At 44.0% G+C, this 23,554-nt stretch overlaps 4 protein-coding genes across 7 annotated transcripts in view; 2 read left to right on the top strand and 2 right to left on the bottom strand.

Moving 5' to 3' along the window:
• Positions 1–3,636, bottom strand: part of TRIM23 (tripartite motif containing 23) — a 32,099-nt gene extending 28,463 nt beyond the window's left edge. Inside the window, exon 1 of the mRNA XM_004583739.4 lies at positions 3,479–3,636. Within this exon, the coding sequence (XP_004583796.2) occupies positions 3,479–3,559 (81 nt within the window). The 5' untranslated portion in view covers positions 3,560–3,636. The remainder of the gene's footprint in view (positions 1–3,478) is intronic.
• Positions 3,637–4,291: 655 nt separating this feature from the next.
• TRAPPC13 (trafficking protein particle complex subunit 13) overlaps positions 4,292–23,554 on the top strand; it is a 34,281-nt gene continuing 15,018 nt past the window's right edge. For all 4 annotated transcript variants that reach the window (XM_004583743.3, XM_004583742.3, XM_004583741.3 and 1 more), the window contains exons 1-5: positions 4,292–4,432; positions 13,896–13,964; positions 15,070–15,169; positions 17,004–17,088; positions 21,175–21,302. In XM_004583743.3, the coding sequence (XP_004583800.2) occupies positions 4,387–4,432; positions 13,896–13,964; positions 15,070–15,169; positions 17,004–17,088; positions 21,175–21,302 (428 nt within the window). In that variant the 5' untranslated portion in view covers positions 4,292–4,386. The remainder of the gene's footprint in view (positions 4,433–13,895; positions 13,965–15,069; positions 15,170–17,003; positions 17,089–21,174; positions 21,303–23,554) is intronic.
• SHLD3 (shieldin complex subunit 3) lies at positions 4,309–9,197 on the top strand. Its single transcript, XM_036493782.2, has 2 exons — positions 4,309–4,432; positions 8,246–9,197. The coding sequence occupies exon 2, from the start codon at positions 8,356–8,358 to the stop codon at positions 9,106–9,108; it is 753 nt and encodes a 250-aa protein (XP_036349675.2). The 5' UTR covers positions 4,309–4,432; positions 8,246–8,355; the 3' UTR covers positions 9,109–9,197.
• LOC131483063 (large ribosomal subunit protein eL8-like) lies at positions 17,237–18,100 on the bottom strand. The gene has a single exon (XM_058679957.1). It carries the CDS (start codon positions 18,066–18,068, stop codon positions 17,268–17,270), a length of 801 nt encoding a protein of 266 aa, XP_058535940.1. The 5' UTR covers positions 18,069–18,100; the 3' UTR covers positions 17,237–17,267.

Genomic DNA, 23,554 nt, shown 5'->3' with positions numbered 1-23,554 from the left:
AATAAGGGAAATTCAAATGAAAACAACACTGAGGTTCCACTTAACGCCAGAAAGAATGGCCCATATACAGAAAGCTACCAACACCTTCTGGTGAGGTTGCAGAGAGACAGGAACCCTACTCCCCTGCTGGGGGAATGCAGGCCGGTGCAGTCACTATGGAAGTCAGTATGGAGAACACTTAGGCAATTAATAACTCACCTACCATATGACCCAGCTATACCATTTCTAGGAATACATCCAAAAGATTTATTACACGAGAACGCAACATGCACCCCAATGTTCACTGCAGTACAATCAACAATCGCAAGAACATGGAACCAACCTAAATGCCCATCAACAGAGGACTGGATAAAGAAACTGTGGTTCATCACACTATGGAATACTACTCAGCCCAGTAAAAAAAGAAAAAAAAAGAGAGAAATACCATACTTGTGGCCAAATGGGCCAAACTAGAGACCATTATGCTAAGGGAAATGAGCCTGTCCCAAAAAGTCAGATATCATATGTTTGCTCTCATATAAGATAATAAGATGTCAAAACTCATTTTAGAAATACTTATTTGAGTTACATCAAGATATTAATTTTTCTTTATTTTTTAAAAGGTTTGCTTATCTATGTGAAAGTCAAAGAGAGAGAGAGAGAGAAAGAGAGAGAGAGAGAGAGACCGGCCCCTGGCCTCCACTGGTTCACTCCCCAAATGACCACAACAGCTGGAGCTGAGCTGATCTGAAACTAGGAGTCAGGAGCCTCTACCGGGTCTTCCAAGCAGGTGCAGAGTCCCAAGGCTTTGAGCCAAGGCTTTCCAGGCCAAAAGCAGTGAGCTGGATGGGAAGTAGAGCAGCCAGGACATGAACCAGTGCCCATATGGGATCCTCATATGGGGTACATGCAAGTAAGTTACCGTACCAGGTCCTGCTACATGTTTTTAAAGGCAAGACTAGGGCTAGCAGTGTGGCACAGCAGGTAAAGCAGGCATTCCATACGGCTGCAGATTTGAGTCTCGGCTGCTCCACTTCCCATCCACCTTACTGTTCATGACCTGGGAAAGCAGCAGAGAACGGACCAAGTGGTTGGGCTTAGTATTCACATGGAAAACCCAGACGAGTGCCCTGGCTCCTGGCTTCTCACCAGCCCGGCTGCGACCATTATGGCCACTGTGCGAGTGAAACAGCAGGTAGAAGGTCTCTCACTCTTTTTTTTTTAAGATTTATTTATTTTTTATTACAAAGTCAGATGTACAGAGAGGAGGAGAGACAGAGAGGAAGATCTTCCGTTCAATGATTCACTCCCCAAGTGACCGCAACACCCAGTGCTGCACTGATCCAAAGCCAGGAACCAGGAACTTCCTCCGGGTCACCCACATGGGTGCAGGGTCCCAAAACTTTGGGCCATCCTTGACTGCTTTCCCAGGCCACAAGCAGGGAGCTGGATGGGAAGTGGAGCTGCCGGGACTAGAACCGGCACCCATATGGGATCCCGGTGCGTTCAAGGCGAGGACTTTAGGCCACGCCGTTGGGCCCAGGTCTCTCACTCTTTCTGTGTCCCTCCCTGTCATTCTGCCTTTCAAAGAAATAAATTGCTATATAACAGGAAAAGCAAAATTTTTACTTCATCAAATTTAATTACATGCAGAAAATATATTCACAAAAGGATTAGGTACTATACATGCAATATTTCAATAAAGATCACTATTGTGACAATGTAGTAAGTTCAATTTGTGACAACAAGCTCAAAAGGACAAGATTAAAACTTTGCTTCATAGTTCATTCATCTAACTCTGACCCATCCTTAGCCAAAAGAAACTGTTAATATTGCTACTAGATTTTTTTCTCAAAAAGTATTATCTTAATTCCACTTAGTAAATCAACCAAGTTCCAAAAACAGCTCATGCAAGCACTCAGTAACACAGTAAGATATTCCTTCCTTTGCATCTACAAAGAGTTACTGTAGAGCAGAGCGTGAGAAATTCCATCCTAGATAGGAAAAGCTCTTCGTTTCACCCTTCACTAACACGCCAAAGCAAACTTCAAACTTCTTACATGTAAGTTAAATTTGAATAAACGAGATCCTACCTGAAAAGGACTAAAAAAAAAAAACTTATTAAACAAAAGAAACTTTCTGTGATTCTTCTTAAAATTACTCACTGGGGTCAGTCTTTGTTTTTCCTAACAATGAAAATCCTTGTCATGATCAAACCAGTCATGTCACTTGATGGAATTTACCTGGCATTAGTATTGGTCAACTTGTACCTTCCAATGAGTTTTCACCCTCATCAGAAAGGACTACCCCATGGCAGCCCCAGGACTGCACAGATTAAAACTAAAATGCCTTGTAATATATCAGTTCTTGCCACGGATTAAAACTAAAACGCCTGTGATGTATCAATTTCTGACGCAAATTCTCCTTCAGGTTTTGGTGCACTTTTGACATCATAAAGCAAAAGGGGTAACAGCAAGTAGAAATGCAATGACCATCCCAGTGATGGAATCAGACTTCAAGCTTATTCAAAAACAATCTGTTGGTAGTATCTACTTAACAAAAGGCACAATAAGTAAAAACCTCAACCATGCGGCATTGCAATGAGGGCTCTTCTGTGTCTCGCATATGCATATTCACAATCACTTAGTACATAAAGGTCAGCTGAAAACAAAAACCAATCAGAACTGACAGACGCTAAGGTGTGGGCACAGATGTGTCACTTGCTGTTACAAAAAGCCATCGTTAGATGAGAAAGCATGATCGCCTACTAGTCAAGAGGTCAAAAGAATGTTGACATGATCTGGTTCAGCGATGCCGCCTCGCCTGAACATGACAATCACTTCCGGAGTTGACATACACCGAGTGGTGCCGCTCCAATCTGCAGCCCAAGTGCCCGGCGACCCCGACGGGCAGCCAGAATGACCCCCACTGCTCCCACCGCAAACGGTACAATGCACCTGTCAGATCACCTCTCCCTGGCAAATCTTTCGAGATTTTCAAAGTGCAGGTGGAAAAGCACAGCCTATTTCAACTGACTTTTTTAGCAATTGCATCCGGAGCGCATTCATTCACGGTAAAATGTCAAGGTGGAAGCACAAGGCGGTGTGGACGCAGCCGCGCTGCAGCTGGAGACCCCTCACAGCGTGGCCGACCGCCTGTCCCTCCAGGAGGGCATGGGGCGACTCGGCCGATCAAGGACCTCTGAGAAGCCGTGCGGCCGCCGACAGCGCAGATTCCGGCGTCGCACTCCATGGCAACCTCCGCCCAGGTCTCATCCACGAACCGGCTGAAGACGCACCACGGCTCCAAGGGCAGGCCGAGTGGCGGCCTCCACAAAGGCCAGCTCCCGCCCACGGCTCCACAGGCTGCGCTTCCCAAACGACCCCGCCGTCACGACCCGTCAGGCCCCACGGGCTGAGGGGCACGGCTCGCCCGGCGGACACCCGCCCACCCGGGCCCGGGGCGCAGCGACCGAGGGCGGCCGACCGTGGCCCCTCACCTTCACCACGGCCGTGCCCCGGCTGCCTTGTCGGCCGCTGTCGGCTCCTGCTCCAGGCTTGTTGACAAGCACAGCGGCCATCCCGGGCGGAGCGGCGGAGCCGAGGGCCCTCGAACCCGCGACGGGGAGGCGGGACGGAGCGCTACCCACAGGCCTCCGCGCGCCGTGCCGGTGGGCGGGACGGAGCGCTACCCACAGGCCTCCGCGCGCGCCGTGCCGGTGGGCGGGGCCGAACGCTACCCACAGGCCTCCGCGCGCGCCGGGTGGGGCGGGGCCGAGCGCTACCCACAGGCCTCCGCGCGTGCCGGTGGGCGGGGCCGAAGGCTACCCAAGAACTGTTTACCAGACGCCCTCAAGCCTTTATTATTTTTGCTGCTAACAAGTCTGCTACTCACAGAAGCATAAAAAGATCTAGGGGAAAAGAGAGATAACAGTGAATTAAAGTTTGAGAATGAAATGCCCTGGCTTGTAATGATTTCTACTGTCCAATCGCGCGAAGCAAAGAGAAAAACTACATCTCCCTACATGCAACGCGACCTTTGCGCGTACTACAAATCCCAGCATGCTCCTCTCCTCCCGCCCCCGGGTTTTTCCCCCCCCCCCCGAGGAGGAAGTCATGTGTTGTTACCCAAGCGTGCTGCTCTCAAGTCGCGATGTCCGATTGTAGATTGAAAATACAGTACTTTATGTATAGATATCCAACAGCCAAAGGATGGCGTTGGTGAAAAGCAGCCGGGGGCTCCGCCCAGGTCGTAGTAAAAGGAGAATTTAAGCAACCGGAGGCGAGAGGCGCTGTGGGGAGGCCGTTTGACGCTCGTTCTTCGCGAACGTGCGCTTCCTCGTTTTCTTCCGGGCCAACTTGAACCTCTGCAGCTCCCGTAGGCCGTGAGTCAGAAGGGCCGGTCAACATGGAAGTGAATCCCCCGAAACAGGAGCACCTGCTGGCGCTGAAAGGTGAGCGAGTGACGAGCCGAGGGGAGTGGACACCCGAGGCGTCCCTGTGCCCCGGGCAGGGCTGGGAGCTCCTCTCGGACCTGCGACGCTTCAGCCTCGGCGTTGCGGTCCCCTCCCGGGGAGGCCTCCGTCAGCCGGGTAGTTCCCTGTTTATCTGGAGTGTTAGGATTGCGTGGTAACTGTGCCAACAGGTTTAATTTAGGCTTGTCAGAGTATCTGCTGCCACGTGTAGTTGACTCTTCGCGTCGTTGGGTCCCCCGTCTTAATGGCGGGTCACAATAGGCGAGTCAGATTGTACTGAAAGTCCCAGCTGTTTGATCGCTATTTCCTAACCCATACAGTAGAGCCACTGTTTATATAGAAAGGACTTAAATCCCTGCCACCCACGTGGAGAGACCCAGTGAGCTCCCCCGGGGTCCCGGCTCCAGTCCTACCTGATAAACCGACACACAAGCTAGCTCGCGCTCTCTTTCTGTCTCTTTCCAACTAAAAAAGTGGAAAATTTAAAGAAAGAGTTACCTTGTATTCAATATTATGAGTCATCCAGAAATGACTTAACATATAAAGGAATATATTCTTGGGTCATGTGCAAATTTACACCATTATGTAAGTGTGTGTGTATGGAACCTTCTAGATAAGCATCCTACAGTCTCACACTGTGATATCCCAGGGTGATCCAAGGCCACTCTGGGGATAACCAGGGGACCATCCTGTTTGTGTATGTGGGAAACTTAGCAGCTTCATTTTGTATATATGGCAATTTTAGTAACTTTGGTAATATTTTTCTTGATTTACTGTTGTTCTCTGAAACTTGTATATTTGAAATGCTTCCAGTTCCATGCGTCTTCTGCTATGGACAAATGCATGTTTTCGGTGTGCCCTTGTCTGTCTGGTGGACGGTAAACATTAGCGTGCAGGCTGGCTTTCACTGGTCCTCCTCAGGCCTCGGGCCCCAGGGCAGAGGGTAGACAGGATTTGATGACCAGAGATTAAGAGGTCGACAGCCACACCAGGAAGCTTTGCAGGATTAAGTATTACCACTGGGAGCAAGTTCAAGACCGAAATGAGTTATTCATGGAAAAATGGAACAAAGAAGGAAAGGAGCTAATTGTTCTTTATTTTGCAGTATCTCAAGTATGTAATGGTTATTCTTTTCCTCTCAGAGCTTAAGTGCTCTAGTGAAAGTGAGACAGGATTTCAACACAAGACTTACCTCCAACTTTCCAAGTTCCTAAATTGTCTCCTTAAGAATGAAACAGCTTGGGCCCGGGGCGATAGCTAGCGGTAAAGTCTTCACCTTGAACTCACCAGATTCCCATATGGGCGCCAGTTCGAATCCCGGTGGCCCCACTTCCCATCCATCTCCCTGCCTGTGGCCTGGGAAAGCAATTGAGGACGGCCCAAAGCTTTGGGACCCTGCACCCGCATGGGAGACCCAGGGGAAGTTCCTGACTCCTGGCTTCAGATTGGCTCAGTTAATCCATTGCAGCTGCTTGGGGAATGAACCATCTGACGGAAGATCTTCCTATCTGCCTTTTCAATAAAAATAAATCTTAAAAAAAAAAAAAAAGAAGAAAAACAGCTTGCTCAAAGACAATTCGCTTGCCGGTTACTATACAGGAATTTGCAAGTTCTGTTTGCTGGTAGTTGTGGCTTTAAAAAAAAAAAAGATTTATTTATTTTTATTGGAAAGACAGGATCTACAGAGAGGAGAGGCAGAGAGATAATCCTTCTGTTGGTTGACTCTAAGTGGCCTCAGCAGAGCTGAGCTGATCCAATGTCAGGTGCCAGGAGCTTTTTCTGGGTCTCTCAACTGTGTGCATGGTCCCAAGGCTTGGGCCATCCTGTGCTGCTTTCCCAGGCCACAAGCAGGGAGCTGGATGGGAAGTGGAGCAGCCAGGGCACAAACTAGTGCCCGTATGGGATCTCGGCGCCTAAAGGGGAAGGGTTGGCTGATTGAGCCACTGTGCTGCGCCCGAAATGTGGCTTTCCTACAAATCAGAGGCTTGTAAATACAGTGAAATTATGGTGATGTGGAGACTGACTGTCATTAGGGCTTCTTGGTTTTTGTCTTCTTTATTTTCTGAAACAGAAGTTAGCTAGGGAAATGTGGTTAAGTGGCCTGAAGAACCAATGGCTTAACTTTTTCTGCTGTTTTCTGCTTCGTTAGAACTCTTCTGTACTCATCTTTCCTGTTAGTCGGAGTTTGTAAAAATTTTAATTTTATTGTTGTTGAATGCCAGGCAACTTGTCATGTAAGTTTACATTCCTGTACTTCCATATGTAAAGTGTTAAGGTAACATCTTGTTGCTGTTAAAAAGAGAAAAATGTTCATTAACAGGAGTCTTAAAGCTTTGGTTTTCCCAAGTATTAATGCTGAATAACTCCAGACAACAAAGAGAGGATTCTTAATGTTATATCTCGCAACATGAAAGTGTAAGAGAAAGGGTAACAAAATCATTACTAATTCCTGACAGAGTATGTTGTCATTACAGTTATGGATGTAAAGAATTGTAGTTCTTGATGACTTAGTTATCACATCTGTCAGTGGACACTGATGGTATGTAAAAAGAATCATGCAATTGGTTCCTGTGGGGCTCCTGGACTCAGACACGGGTTTTGTTACGGCATCCCGACAGGAGTTCCCGCTCACAAACTAACAATGCAAAGCTTTCACCAAGTAATTCTCCAGTTATTTTTTTGTGGAGAAGGGATTCTGATTTTCTCCTAGTACCTTGCATGTGGTCAGGAACCCATACATTTGCAGCTGGAAGACTCCATGCCTGAGCCTGTGTACTATGTGCTAGAACCTATTGATTGCTTGATCTGGAGCATCTGTGTTCTAAGCGGAACTAGAAACAAAAATCTAAATATCTTGTTCGTCCTCCAGATTGGAATTCCGGACCCGTGCGATCTAGGCTGTTGATACCGTGAAAGTGCTGTGTCACAAAACCGCTTGCTAACCTGGTTAAACGTGCAAAATAGAATCAGAATTCGGTCCTTGGTGTTGACTGAGAATCAGCTAAAACCGCTAGATATTCTACCTATGGTTTTTGGTTTTTTGGTGGTGGTTTGTTTTTGTTTTTGGTTTTTGGTTTTTTTTGCAGGATTCATGTATTTCAAAATTTAGAAAGATTCATTTTCATCCACTTAGGTTGAAAATTACAGTGGTTTCATGTCCTCAATTCAGATTCATAGATTTTTGCTAACTACATTTATTTTTCTCTTTTTCTTTTAAATTTATTTATGTATTTGAAAGGCACAGCTACCGAGAAAGAGGGTGAGACCAGAGAGAGATCTTGCATTTAGTGGTTCACTCCCCAAATGGCTGCAAGGGCCAGAGCTGGGCTGGTCCAAAGCCAGGAGCCAGCAGCTTCTTTGGGTCTCCCACAGGAGTGCTGGAGCTCAAGCACTTGGGGCGTCCTCCACGGCTTTCTCAGGCCAATAGAGGGTCAGAAGGAAAACAGCTGGAACTCCGTTCAGCACCCATGGATTATGCTGGTGCTTCAGGCGGAGGCTTTACATACTATGCCACAGCACCAGCCTGTAATGTTATTGTCATACTTCAGGAGTCACCATGTATCAGTTGAGTTGATCGTGTGAACTTCTATGTTTTTATGCTAGAAATGATCTTTAAGGACACATCATTTAGATTCCTTATTTTGTTGAGAAAGGGTTTTCAAATATATGGTTTACATTTACAGTAGTATTTGGGTAATACAGTATGTTGGGATTTGTTTGGGGTTTTGTTTTTTTTTCTCCCTGCCTATTTGCATGCAGGCTATGCCTACCATATCTTATTCTTTGCTTTAGGTCCTGATTCCCCCTGATTTGGCAAGAAAATATTGTAATAATAAATTACATTCTAGTTCTGAGGAGTTCAGCTGAGAAATTTTCATTCAGAGTAACAAGATTACCGCAGAATGACTACAGAAATAATATTACATTATCGACCATGTGAGAATGATCCCACACAACTGTCAAAAATTGCAGAAAAGGTAATTCAAGACTTCCCTACTCGTCCACAATCCAGATTTATTCCTTGGTTTCCGTATGATGGGTCCCGACTTCCTGTCAAACCTAAGAGGTCACCACCTGCGATTTCCAGAGAGGCCGTGGAAGATGTGAAACGATCCTTGACCATTTTCGAACAGGAGGTGAACTCGCCGAGTTATGACTGCACGGTAGGTCTGTTGGAGTTTCAGCCTCGTCTGACAAGGCGGCCGTCGATGCTGTGGCGCTCGCTGGATGTGCAGGCTCCCCCTGGACAGCTGCAGGAGCCGTCAGAGCAAGGACAGCAGCGCAAGAGGAGAGCCTGGAGTGTCTCACTTCCCAGCAGCCAGTGTCCTGGAGAGATTTTACCTTTGTCCAAAAAATTGCAAGACACCTTGAAGACACTAAGTTTACATTCGCTTTATAGAGCGAGATGGACAATAGAACACACTATTTGTAACCACCAGACTCTGGAAGATATTTGGGCAAAACTCAATCGAATTATCAGGCACAATGAGCTTCCATCTTGTAATGCTACAATTCAGAGACATTTAAGCCAAATATGGGTGTTCTGTGATATTATCTACTGTGAATATGTGGGAAATCTTCTTAAAAAAAGATTAGCTCTTACTGGAAAAATTAATTTGTTTGTGCATAAGTATGGTGTTATTTTTAGTATGTAATGAATCCCACTGATGATCCCACATGGGAATGTTCTGGATGACCTGAGTATGAAATGAAATTGTTGAATAAACTTTTTGTGGCTTTTAAATTTTTAATGACTATTGCTTGTGTTTGCTGTTCTTCTCATATAGTCTATTTATTCTTAATATTGTAGAAAATTGTATTTTGTGGTATTGTGTTACAAGATAGGTGCCAGAAATGAGTAAGTACCAGGTAAACTCCAAGGTTTGTTCCTTGAGAACTTTCTGGCAGCCTGCTTAAAATGAACTGGAATGAATTGCTTTTTCTATCTAATTTGAAAGTGAAATGCCGGGTTCCTCTTGGGTTCCTTACTCTCCCAGTGTTTGAACTGGATATCCCTGTTAAAATGAGCGTCTTGAGCTTACGTGAATCGTTAAAATGTAATTTTATTGTGTTTTTGTTTATTCACCTTAAGTATAGTGATTTTTTAAAATAGTCATAAAAGCAATTCTGTTAGCAATACGATTGAAATGGCATGAATGCAGTTCAAGGTGAGATCCAAGCCAGGCTCTTAATATTTCCAGATATATAATTGGTGACAGTTGATACACAATCTTGAAGCAAGAGGACAAAACGTTATATTTTACTCAAAACCATAACATCTTCAAAATTCTAACCTGTTTGGAAGTAAAATATAAAATATAGATAGGACAAAATATTTTTTAATTCTAATATGAGTAACTCAGCCACTGTGAATGACAATATTATTCTGTGAATGATTGCAGCCATTGTAAGTCTCTCAAAGTTATAATGGCACTAAGTTGGCATCTTTTTAAGTTTTTTGCTTTGTGGTTTTTTTGTTGGTGGTGTTTTTGTTTTGTTTTGCTTTTTGTTTTGCTTTTGTTTTGTTTTGTTTTGTTTTGTTTTTTTGGTAAGTCAGGAAAAGAGAGCGAAAGAGTTCTTACACCTGCTGCTTTACTTTCCGGGTGTCCACAGGGCCCGCGCCGAGAGCCTGATGCACCATCTGGGTCCCATGGGTAGGTAGAAAGGTTCAGGCCCTCGGTGTGGGGGAGACAGCCTCTCTACAGGCCCCTGCCTCCACAAACCCCGTTAGCAGGAAAGCAGAGGGCCGAACTCGTTCCAGGCCCTTCCAGACTGGATGTGGGCATCCATGAGTTCACTATTTATTTATTTATTTTGAAGATCTATTTTATTTTTATTGGAAAGTAAGACATACGGAGAGGAAGATCTTCCCTCCATTGAGTCACTCCCCAAGCGGCCAAAACAGCTGGAGCTGAGCCCAAGTCAGGAGCCAGGAGCCTCTTCCGGGTATCCCGCACAAGTACAGGGTCCCAAGGCTTTGGGCTGTCCTTAACTGCTTTACCAGGCCACAAGCAGGGAGTTGGATAGCAAGTGGGGCCACTGGAATAGAACCAGCACCCATATGGGATCCTGGCATGTGTGAGGCAAGGACTTTAGGTTGTAGGCTATTGTGCCAGGCACCCCCATAAATTCACTTTTTAAAAGAGTGTTCCATGATTCCCCTGAGAGGATGTTAACCTCCTTATCTAAATATTTGATTTCTGATAAAATAAAAATAATTAGTGGGGAACAAATAGAATGGTGTTAAAGTGAGCTTAGAAGGTATGGCGCAGTAGCCAAGAGGCCAGGGTCCTTGCCTTGCAAGTACCGGGATCTCATATGGGCAAATCAATGGACGAAATGTCCTTCTCTCTGTATATCTGACTTTCCAATAAAAATTTTCAAAAACTGAGCTTAGAATGTTAGATGTTTACATTGGGAGAAACGACACCATGTGTATAACTTTGCACCTTTTATAGACCTCAGATTCTACTTAGCTTCCCAGTTAGAAATCAAAGAGGCCAGCACCGTACTGCGAATTGACAACATCCCATATGGGAGTGTTGGGTCAAGTTCTAGCTTCTCTGCTTCCAAGCCAGCATCCTGCTAATACGACTCAAAGGCAGCAGAAGATAGTCCAGGTGTGGGGGCCCCTGCCACCTGTCTGGGACCAGGATGGGATTCCTAGCTTCAGCCGGCATAGCCCTGGCTTTGCGACCGTCGGAGAGATGAGCCAGTGGATGGGAGATTTCTGTCCCTCCCATCACAGTATCAAATAAATAAATGAAAATGAGAGCAAACCGACAAAAAGAAACTATCTATACTTGTTGATGTTGTGTTTGGATACAATCCTATGTCTCAGTTCCCATGGGATGTTGCTAATGGTGTGAAGTGTGGATTTACAAGGTTAGGTTTGGGACCCTGCACAGTAGCCTAGTGGCTTAAAGTCCTTGCCTTGAATGCGCCCGCCAAGATCCCATATGGGTGCCGGTTCTAATCCCAGCAGCTCTGTGTCCCATCTAGCTCCCTGCTTGTGGCCTGGGAAAGCAGTCAAGGACAGCCAGAAAGACTTGGGACCCTGCACGTGCGTGTGGGAGACCTGGAGGAAGTTCCCGGCTCCTGGCTTTGGATTGGCACAGCACCAGCCTTTGCGGTCACTTGGGAAGTGAATCAATGGAGGGAAAATCTTCCTCTCTGTCTCTCCCCCTGTGTGTATCTGACTTTGCAATAAAAATAAGCAAATCATAAAAAAAAGTTAACTATGCAAGCAAAATCAGAATGTCTACTAAAAAAAAAACAAGGTTTGGTTTGTAGTGAAGAATTCTGGACCGTTGTTTAAAACAGAGTGAAATCGTCTGAATTCAAATCTAAGTCTGCCACTTACCTGATATATAATCCTTCGTGTGCAGACTTCACGTTCCAAGCATTGTCAGTGCCCATCTATAGAATGGGGACAGCCTGACCAACCTTATAGGTTCGTCAGGAGAAAGCACGAGTTACTGCTTCCATATCATGTGATTAATGTCTGGCACTAGCAAATACTTGCAAATGCTAACTGTGCAATATGATGTAAGAATTAGAAAGCTAGCATTTGGCGACTGTTCTCAGAGCCAGCCACTTACAGCCCAGGGTATTTCATAGCTTGGGTTCCTCAAACATAAACATGTTCAACATGAAGGCACTGCCCGGAGCTTCAGTGAGGTGTGACTCCATTCATTTAGCTTCCAGAGAGCTTTGCTAAATGGAAGGGTTCCCGCCTTACTGTGCCAGGAGCTCTGTCCAGGATGGAGGGTTCCAGACTGAACGTGCTACGTAAGAGCCTACACCTCATGGAAGTTAGAAAGAAGTGTTATGAACAAAATAGGAAGTAAATATTGATCATAGTAAGATACTATATGTATATGAACAGCAGTCTCATTTTTTTTAATGTGACAATTAAGCTGAGATCTAGATGAAAAGGCACTACATTCTTAAAAAAAAATTCTTTTTTTCTTTACTTATTTGAAAGGTAGAGACAGCTCCGTTAGCTGGTTCACTCCCCCATAACTGCAGCTGCCGAGGCTGGGCTGGGCTGTAGCTGGCAGCCAGGCTCCAGCCTGGGTCACACCTGAGCAGCAGGACTCCAGCTACCTGCGCCATCCCAGCCGCCTCCTGGCAGCCGCATTCGCAAGAAGCCAGAATGAGGAGCTGGGGCAGCTCATCAAGCCATGCGTCTTACTGTGACGTGGGTATCTTGACTGCTAGGCAAAATTCTTGCCCCATGATTTTAGTGATATATTTTTGCCCATATTTTGATATGGTCTAATGACAATCTTCAGAAATAATTTTAATAATTTTTTTCAAAATCAAAACATGACTGTGATTGAACTACACAGAAAAATTCACTTGTGGCTGTCTGTGGCTTAATTTTTTTTTTCTGTGTAAATCTCTAAAAACATATGCAGTTTACTTGATACTGAAGATTAACTTGTAGATTTTATGTTTTCCAGATAGTTATCTTAAAACATAATGATGAATAATTCTTTTACTTTCTGTTGATTTTTCCCCCCTGCATCCTAGTAAACTTTTGCTTAAAACTCTGTTATAGCTGAATGCTCTTTAGTTACAAAGCCAGTTAGTGGATTTTGGACTTAAATATGTTTTCATGTATGGTATGTCCAGTTCTCTCTTAGATTTTCTCATCTACTTTCCTAATTATTTTCATTTATTTGTTTTTCTCAGTAAATTGTATAACCATTCTGTTGTGTTTCAAAAAAAAATCTTAGATTTTCTGGGAATTATATAAACTATACATTAACCTACATTTTCATATTTTTATAAAAAAAATTAGTATTACATGAACACTTGTTGAGCTTCCAGAGTACCAATTGTAATTGAAAGACAGAGGTCACAAAGCTCTTTAAAATTAATTTCTCCTAGGGGCCAGTGCTGTAGCATGACAGGCTAAGCTGCTGCCTGTAGCTCCAGCATCCCCTTAGGTCCTGGTTGTTCTGCCTCTGGTCCAGCTCCTTGCTTGTGGCCTGGGAAAGCAGCAGAGGACGATGTAGGTGCCTGGGCCCCTGCACCCACATGGGAGACCTGGAAGGAGCTCCTGGCTTTGGCCTGGGCCAGTTGTGACCATTTGGGGAGTGAATAAAAGCTTTCTCTGTCTGTCTTTGTAGATAGACCTGCATTTCAAATAAATAAAATAACATTTTTAAGATATCAGTTTCCAAAAGTAATAACAATGTAGTTATATTTTTAATCATTTGTTGATTTGAAATAAGAGCAAAGTGATTTTTCCCTTATAAAATTTTTCATTGTTATTAGTAAATCATTGATGTTTGATAATCTAGGATCTATCTAATGCCTTATTTAGGAAATGCAGGGTTATATTTTGCATGTATAAGATTGATGAATACCATGCACTTGAGAATATTAGCCCAAAACAGTATTAACATGTTTTTAACTTTCTGATTCACAGTGATGCGACTGACAAAGCCCACTTTATTCACCAACATTCCAGTGACGTGTGAAGAAAAAGACTTACCTGGTACGTATGGTACCTGCTTTCCTCTGTCTTCTCACAAGGACACAGTAGGTTGCTTATGTTGTCTTGCAATTTAGCTCTGCCTTTAAAAAGAAAATGTTGATTTATGGGGTTTTTTTCACCTAAGATTTACCTTATTTATTTGATTTATTTTTTTTTTTTTTTAATTACAAAGTCAGATACACTGAGAGGAGGAGAGACAGAGAGAAAGTGGAGCTGCCGGGATTAGAACCAGCGGCCATATGGGATCAAGGCGAGGACCTTAGCCACTAGGTCACGCCGCCAAGCCCCTACCTTATTTATTTGAAAGACAGAATTACAAAAAGAAAGAAGGGGAAGAGAGAGGCAGAGGGGTCTTCCATCTGCTGATTCATTCTGCAGATAGCTGTAATGAATGAGCCTATACCAGGCTGAAGCCAAGAGTCACGAACTTCCAAGTCTCCCCTTTGGATGCAGAGACCCAAGCACTTGGACCATCGTCTGCGTTGGCAGGGAGCTGGATCAGAAGTGGGGCAGCCGGGATTTGAACCAGTGCCTTTCTGGTCTGATGGCACTGCTCACAGTGGGATTTACTCACAACACCGGCCCTAAGCTTAGCCTTACCAGTCTTCTGTCAGCATGAATGCTATGTTGGACCATTCGTTGTCCATTTTTGTACCATTTAAATGGTGACAAGCTGAAGAACAGGCTTTACTTATAATCCACATAACACAATACAGTTAATATACTTTGTTACCATGACATTTAATATAGTTTAAGTAAAGACACAATTCGTATTCATGACACCTATAATTCCCTTTGTCCTCAAATAGCGCATCAGTGTGTGTGCCAGCATCCCTTTATTTAGAATTGTTGGTGCCTTGTAGAACCTTGTAGAACATACTTCATATCTCATGACCTGCATTTTCCTTTGCTTCTAAATCGTTTGCTCTTGCAAGGCCAGAATGTTTTGAACTTGCCTTTGTTGTACTAAAGATTAGAAATTAGACTTTTTAAGAAAGTGAATTTCATCAACGGATTTGTTTTTAATATATCTTTCCCAACTTGGTGTAAGCAAAACTTACTTAAAAAGTAATGCCTTGATTGTTATGTCTTTCTCTTCTGGCAGGTGATCTCTTTAACCAACTAATGAGAGATGATCCTTCAACTGTAAATGGTGCAGAAATCCTAATGTTGGGAGAAATGTTGACTTTACCACAGAATTTTGGGTAAGATTGATGTGTCCACATAGGAAGTGCAGCAATACCTTAAAGCCTTTGCAGTGTTTTTAGTTACTAACCATGGGACGGGAGCATTGTCATGATACATATAGGTGATACAAGGATGTACAAATTATGTTGTGTGACTCGTTTTTATTTAAAAATAAAATGGTAATAGTGATTCCTATTTTCTTGCCCAGATTTCCTTTTTTAGGTTTCATTTTTCATTTTGATGTACTATTATTTTCTTATTTCTATGTTTTCCTCTTTTGTTCTTAGATTTTTTTTTTTTTAAGATTTATTTATTTTTTTGAAAGTCAGAGTTAGAGAATCTTCCATCCACTGATCCATTCCCCATCAGCCACAACAGCCAGGACAGGATCATGCGAAAACCAGGAGCCAGGAGCTTCATCCAGGTTTCCCACATGGATGGCCGGCGCCCAAGCATGTGGGCCATCCTTGGCTGCTTTTTAGGCCAACCAGGAAGCTGACTCGGACCGGACCCTATGTGGATGCCTGCGTTGCAGGAAGCAGCTTTACGTGCAGTGACATGACATCGGTGATTCGCTTTACACTGTTCATCAGGTAGAAGAAGCCACTGGTTCTACCCAGTTTGCAGCTGTGAATTTGAGAAAACGGATTTTTCAGATTTGATGGGTTTTGTTATTGCTTTCGATTGGTTTATTTGAAAGGCAAGGACATAGTTTCTGTCCACCTGTTTACTCCTCAAATGGCCACAGCAACCAAAGGTGAACTTCATTTTGGTGCCATGCAGATAGCTGGGGCCCAAGCCCTTGAGCCTCCGTCCCAGGTATGTTGGCAGGGAGTTGGGTTAGGCTGAACAGCTGGAACTGGGACCAGCACTGATACTGAAAGCAGGGGCTTAACTTGACTGCCTCACAGTGCCAGCTCCAAGGTGTACTGTTCTGTTGTACTGTTCTGGTACGTTTGCATGTTGAGTAGTGTCTTGAAAACTTGGAAATCTATTCATTTAAAAGATGAAAAGATGAAAAAGATGCCAGCTCTGTGGCATAGCAGATAAAGCTACTGCAGCCTGCAGTACCATCATTCAGTATGGGCAGCAGTTCAAGTCCCAGTTGCTCCACTTCCATTCCAGCCCCTGCTAATGTCCCTGAGAAAGTAATGGAAGATGCCCAAGGCCTTGCCCCTGCAGCCAAATGAGAGAATGGAAAAGCTCCTGGCTCCCAGCTTTGCACTGGCCCAAGTCTACTGTTGCAGCCACATGGGAAATGAATCAGTGGATGGAAAATCTCCATCTCTCTCTCTCTCTCTGTCTCCTCCTTCTCTTTGTAACTCTAGGCCTTTTAAGTAAATTTATATGTATGTGTGTATGTATGTATGTGTATATTTATATATATACATACACACACACATATATATGCTATAAAATATATGTTAGAATCTGCTGATAAATTATTAGAATAATTTTAAAATGATCAAAATTCTACAAGGTAAATAGCTGGGAACTCATATGCATTTAGAACTTACAGTATTTCAAAACTAAGCTTGCCTTTTCCAACCTATTCACAAATAACTCTGAAGACTGGATGAATTGGATTTCATTGACTGTTATTTCTAGGGGGACTATTAGTTTGTGCAGGAGTTGCAGGCCAAGATATATTATTTTTCATAAAATTCGTTTGTATTTTGGACAGCTTTAGGTAGTGAGTAAAAAGCCTAACAAAATACAGGAATGTTAAAGCAGAATTGAACCTGACCTCTGTTTTTCTGTAAAAGTTTTTTTTCATTTGAAGTTCTTTGTTACACCCAACCAGAGTATTTACAGCACCATATTTGTCTCAAATTTGGTTTTCTTTCACAGGAATATATTTCTGGGAGAGACCTTTTCCAGTTACATCAGTGTCCATAACGATAGCAATCAAGTGGTGAAAGATATCCTGGTAAAAGTAAGTGACATTCTTGTTTAGGATGCATTTTATTTTGAAAACATTATTTTATGTCTTTGAAACATCATCGAGATGGATTTTTTTTTCTGGCTGAGACAGGCTTTTTATTATTATTATTATTATTATTATTATTATTATTATTATTATTATTATTATGTACAAAGGACCCCGCCGCACGCTCATCCCAGCTTCGTGGCCAGCTCCTTGGCCTTGGCTTTCTCCGGCTTGGCGATGCGGGCCACCGACTTGGGGCCCAGCACGTTGCCCCCCCAGTGACGGTGGATTTCGTCGTAGCGGTCGTTGTAGTTGGTCCGGATGGCTTCCACCAGCTTGGCCAGGGCACCCTTGTCCTCCGCGTTGACCTGCGTGAAGGCCACAGTGGTGCAGGTCTTGCGGTGGACCAGGCGGCCGAGGCGGGCCTTGCCTTTGATGATGCAGTAGGGGACGCCCATCTTGCGGCACAGGGCGGGCAGGAAGACGACCAGCTCGATGGGGTCCACGTCGTGGGCGATAACCACCAGCTGTGCCTTCTTGTTCTCCACCTGCGTGGTCACCGTGTTGACCCCTGCCCGCAGCACCGGCGGCCGCTTGGTCGGCACGTCCCCCTTGCCGGCCGCCTTCTTCTCGGCGCGGGCCAGCAGCCGCTGCTTCTTCTCTTGCTTCGTCTCCGGCCGGTACTTATGGGCCAACTTGAGCAGCTGCGTGGCCGTCTGCCGGTCCAGCGCCTGCGTGAACTGGTTGATGGCCGGCGGCACCTTGAGCCGTTTGTAGAGGATTGCGCGCTGCCGCTGCAGGCGGATGTAGCGCGGCCACTTGACGAAGCGCGTGAGGTCCCTCTTGGGCTGGATGTCCTGTCCGATGACGAAGTTCTTGGGCCTCTTCTCGAACAGCGGGTTCACCACCTTCTTAGCCTCCTGCTTCTTGACCACGGCGGGGGCCGGGGCCACCTTCTTGCCCTTGGCTTTCTTCCCTTTGGGCATCTTGGCGGCGGAGGGCGAGGGCGAGCCCTGGGGATTGTCGAGATGGATGTTTGATACAGGACTGTTTGTCATTGACAAGCGTTAATGATTGCCTAAAGAAGTAAAATATTTTGCTAAACACAAAAACATTTTTATTTATCCTCCGGGTTTCTGACTACTCGAGTAAGAACATTTACAGGTCAAATGTACCTAGCAGTTTAAGTTTTTATTCATGTAGGTAACTAACATAATAAAAGCTCAGAGCTAAGAGGTAAGATCACTGGAAATGGAGCCCATCGGGGTGGCTGATGGGACAGGAGTGTAAGAGCCAAGAGGAGCGTGGTAATCAGATGCAGTGACATGCGGATCCCCAGTGCTCCTGTAGCAGTGCACCATAGTCACTCGGTGGTAGAAATGGGTAATGACCAAACAGTGGAGCGTATTGAAAGCCAGGCCAAGATTTTAGTCTTCTAAGTCATTTTTAAAACAACTGGAAATTGGGCCCAGCGCCGTGGCCTAGCGGCTTAAGTCCTCGCCTTGAAAGCCCCGGGATCCCATATGGGCGCCGGTTCTAATCCCGGCAGCTCCACTTCCCATCCAGCTCCCTGCTTGTGGCCTGGGAAAGCAGTTGAGGAACGGCCCAAAGCTTTGGGACCGTGCACCCGCGTGGGAGTCCTGGAAGAGGTTCCAGGTTCCTGGCATTGGATCGGCGCGCACCGGCCTGTTGCACCTCACTGGGGAGTGAATCATAGGACAGAAGATCTTCCTCTCTGTCTCTCCTCCTCTCTGTATATCCGGCTTTCCAATAATAATAAATCTTTAAAAAAAAAAAAAACAACAACTGGTAATCACTGTAATACAGGCTTTGGAGCAGATGTCTTCATGCTTAGTGTCAGGAAGATAATGTGAACACATCATATGGGGTGGTTTGCAGGAACTAGAGTGTTTAGAAGGTTGGTGAAATAGTTCGTAAATCAAGAGTCAGGATATACTAACTCAATTCACAACCTGAAACTGATTCGAAAGAGAAAAAAGCAGGGCACAGCGAGATAGCGTAATGGTTGAAGTCCTTGCCTTGCAAGCGCCAGGATCCCATATGGGTGCCGGTTCTAATCCCGGTGGCCCTGCTTCCCATCCAGCTCCCTGCTTGTGGCTTGGGAGAGCAGTTGAGGACGGCCCAAAGCCTTGGGACCCTGCACCCGCGTGGGAGACCCGGAAGAGCTCCTGGCTCCTGGCTTCGGATTGGCTCAGCTCCAACCATTGCGCTCATTTGGGGAGTGAATCATCGGACGAAAGATTTTCCTCTGTGTCTCTCCTCTCTGTGTATCTGCCTTTCCAATAAAAATAATTAACCTTAAAAAAAGAGAGAGAGAAAAGCATAAAGTAAAAGTCCATCACATGGCAAGGAGAAGCTGTTCATCAGAACTGTGTGGGTAATGAGTTTAGAGTTTTGGAACACTACCCAGAGGGCTCTCATCTAGCGACAGTGAGTTTGAAGATGGTTATGTTGAGCTTTAGAATTTGGATGGCCCTCGGAGGGACTAGTGTTGAGGACACTTACTTGATTCCCTGTTTGAGCTCTTTTTTATTGTTTGCCATTTATTTATTTGAAAGGCAGAGTTACAGGGAGAGACAGAGAGGCATTAGAGAGACAGAACGCAGTGTTCCTTCCTTGCACACTGCTCTCATCTTGTGCTATATTCTCAGCATTTCCACGCTTGCACTTTGGCTCCCTGGCATTGAGTTCAGTCTTTTTTGGTGCAATAGTCTTCTCCTATATTTACTTCAGCTCAGTTTTCTAGAACTTCTCTAGTCCTTTAGAAAGGCTTATGTCAGAAGTGCGGAAATTCAGTATCTGTCTCCTTAACCCATAATTGGAAGTTTGGACGTAAGTTCTGAATTGTCTTCTTTTTTATTTTTTTTCTTTTGAGGGTAGGTACCTTGTAAGAGTCATAATTATAAATCATCTATGCAGAAATCTGTCTTCAGATTTTAGTTTAAAAATTTTTGTTTCACTTTTAGTAAAAAAAAATTGAATCTTTTTAGTTTACTTTGTTTTTAACACACAAGACTAAAACTTTAACTTTGTTTAACTTTCAATTTTGGATTCCCAGGGGGAAAGATGGTGAATAGCTCCTTCTTTTATTCCATTATTGCCGTTTTAATGTTATTTTTAACAAAGCAAATGCTTGCGTTTACTGTACCACATTTAATTGTGAATTACTAGTTTTTTGTTTTTTTTTTTAAAGATTTTATTATTGGAAAGCCGGATATACAGAGAGGAGGAGAGACAGAGAGGAAGATCTTCCATCCGATGTTTCACTCCCCAAGTGAGCCGCAACAGGCCGGTGCTGCGCTGATCCGATGCCGGGAACCAGGAACCTCTTCCGGGTCTCCCACGCGGGTGCAGTGTCCCAAAGCTTTGGGTCGTCCTCGACTGCTTTCCCAGGCCACAAGCAGGGAGCTGGATGGGAAGTGGAGCTGCCGGGATTAGAACCAGCGCCCATATGGGATCCCGGGGCTTTCAAGGCGAGGACTTAAGCCGCTAGGCCACGGCGCCGGGCCCAAATTACTAGTTTTTTAACTTTAAATTTGAGATCTCAGCAGTTAAGTCTAAAAAAGTCTTAGCATACTACTAAAATCATTTTGTAAGTTGAAAAAAATAAACATAGTGCAGTAAAGTGTACTGTAGGAACAGTAAATAACACTAGCCATTTGTTCTCTCTCGAACTCTCAGAAGCATCATTGTCATCGGGGGTTTGTCAAGACACGGGTTGCTAGGCTCCATCCCAGCATCTCTGATTTAGTTGACCTGAGTGCTGCCCAAGAATGTGCAAGTCTAATATTTTCCTAAATGATACTGATTTGAGAACTACTGAGATCCTTGCTTGTGTTCTTCATTTGTAGTGCTGTTCCTGTCTGTGTTCCGTTTCGGATTCTCCCTGCCACTGGTTCATTGTCTGCTTTCGAGGCATCCGCATGTGTGTGAACCAGTGCCATGGTTCTAAATTCTAACCTTTATTCATCTCGAATTTCTTGTTTCTGTTCCCCTGCTCTTGCCACTCATACGCATCCATGCTCTGTAGGGAAACAATCTCATTTGGGTTCTCTGACATTTTATTTCAAGGCTGATCTTCAGACGAGTTCTCAGCGTTTGAATCTTTCAGCCTCGAACGCCGCAGTGGCTGAGCTGAAACCCGATTGTTGTATCGATGATGTCATACACCATGAAGTAAAAGAAATCGGAACCCACATGTAAGGATCAACTTTACTGTTTCTTAATAGCCTTCATTTATGTGGGTCTTTATTTGAAATGTTTGCTTTCTTTCTATTTACTATTATGCCTAAGAACCTACTTTAAAACTTGTTTATCAGAAACAAACTTTAAACATGCTATTTATCTTACAGGAAAATAATGTTAGCTCATTGTATATTTCTAATTTCAGTTTTTTATCTACAGATAATTTTATCTAAAAAAGAAAGTCATATGAATGTTTATCGGATGTCTAAAATATATATTTGTCATTTTCTAAAATGGTAACAATTCTAGTCATAGCATTTAGTTTTAAATTCAGCTTTTCAGCTTGATAATTAACTATGTATACTGAGCCCTGAGAACAATAAGACGAACTTTCCAAAAAAAAAAAAAAAAAAACCTCAGATTTTGTATTCCTGACCTGTGTTTGTATTCCAACATGAATACTCTTTTTTTTTTTTTCAGTCTAAAAAGCAGATATGAAATTTTCAGCCATCTTGAGTAACTTTAGATTTGTTCGTTTCCTGCAGCACGCCCATCCATCACTACTTTGGTTTTCTGTGCCTATCCAAGTTACATATTGGCTGCTATTTAATCACTTACTTTTGATGACAAAGAATTATAGATACTCTTTGATACATATTTAGTTGTGGTAGAAGCTTTACAGTCAAATTTTCTGGAATTCCAGCTTTATCACCATCATTTATTAATTATGTGATCTTATCAAAATAATACTGGGTGGGCATTGTGGCATGGCAGATTAGCCCACTGCCTGAGAAACCCACCTTCTGTGCTGGAGTGTCTAGCATCATCACGTCTCACCTCTGCTTCTGCTTCCTGCCACTGCGCCCAAGAGGCAGCAAGTGATGGCTCAGGGCTGCCCACCCAGCACCCACAAGGAGACCCCGAAGGAGGCCCTGGCTCCTGGCAGCAGCCTGGTTCAGCCACGGCTCTCACGGGCGTTTGAACAGTCTCTCAGCAAGTGAAAGATTTACTTCCTCTCACACAGGCACATGCACGCTTTCTCGCTGTGTCACTCTGCCTTTCAAATACATGAAATTGAGTAGAATTTTTTTTTAAGTCCCATTCAGTGACCTCCCATTCACCTTAGAACATTCGTCATGTTTTACAAAGCACTACCTAGTCCTTACCAACCCCTCTAAGGTCTGACCCTTTGTCACTGCTTTGTATTCTTCTTGGCCATTTTGTTTTGTTTGTTGTCTCCAAACTCTTTGACTGCACATGGGTTCACACGAATGCCTGGCGCTTTGTGTACTGGCGTCCGCCTTCTCTCGCATCTCAGAGTCAGTGTGACGTCTCCAAGGACGCTTTCCTGACCTCTCAGTTTATAGTAAATCTCCCTTTTTATATATTGTTTAGAGTCGTAATTTATACCTTTTTCTGTCTTTCATTATTGTGATTACTTGTTCAGTGCCTTCCCTTTCCATCGTATGAGGGCCATGGAATCCAGTAGAGAACTTTTCTAAGATTGATTTGTTTATCTGAAAGACAGAACAATATGGAGAAATCTTCCATCCACTAGTCCAGCCTCCAAATGCCCACAATAGCGGGGGCTGGACCAGACCAAGTTAGGAGCCAGGAATTCCTCCAGGGGAGGCAGGGCCCACAGCGCCCGACTCGTCCTCTGCTGCCCTCCTGGTGTGCGAGCAGGAAGCGGGATGAGAAGCAGAGCAGCAACGACTCAGACCACACTCCTGAGAGCTGGGAGCCAAAGTAGTGGTTTAACCTGCTCTGCCATCACAGCAGCCCCTCACTCATTGAAATTGAATTTATTGAAATGATAAGGATAGAATTTCTTTAGAAAATGGGAGTCTTATAAAATTAACAATTAGTTTAAAAGACAAAATAATTTTGTTTCAAAATCCATCGTGCCTACCTGCACCACTTCCTACTATGGACACTTTGAGGACAAACTGTTTTGATCAAGCTCTCTTTTGAAATCTAGGCTTAGTGTAAGGCTTAAGTATAAAGAAGAAATTAAATAATGTTACCATCTGGCTAACATATTGATGTAGTCACTTTTAATCTTTTATCTGCATGTGTAAGTAGAGAATATGCAGAACTTTATAAATAATTATTTTATAAACTTTTGGTCATATTTATTTTGGTTTTGTCCCTTTTTTTTTTTTTTTTTTTTTTGCAAGGCAGACTTTACAGAGAGACAGGAAGAGGCAGATCTTCCATTTTGCTGGTTCATTCCTCAAATGACTGTCCCAGGCTGAAGCCAGGA

Source organism: Ochotona princeps, chromosome 23 (genome assembly GCF_030435755.1).
Source record: "Ochotona princeps isolate mOchPri1 chromosome 23, mOchPri1.hap1, whole genome shotgun sequence".
Classification (NCBI taxonomy): domain Eukaryota; kingdom Metazoa; phylum Chordata; class Mammalia; order Lagomorpha; family Ochotonidae; genus Ochotona; species Ochotona princeps.
This window is presented reverse-complemented; position numbering and strand designations above follow the sequence as displayed.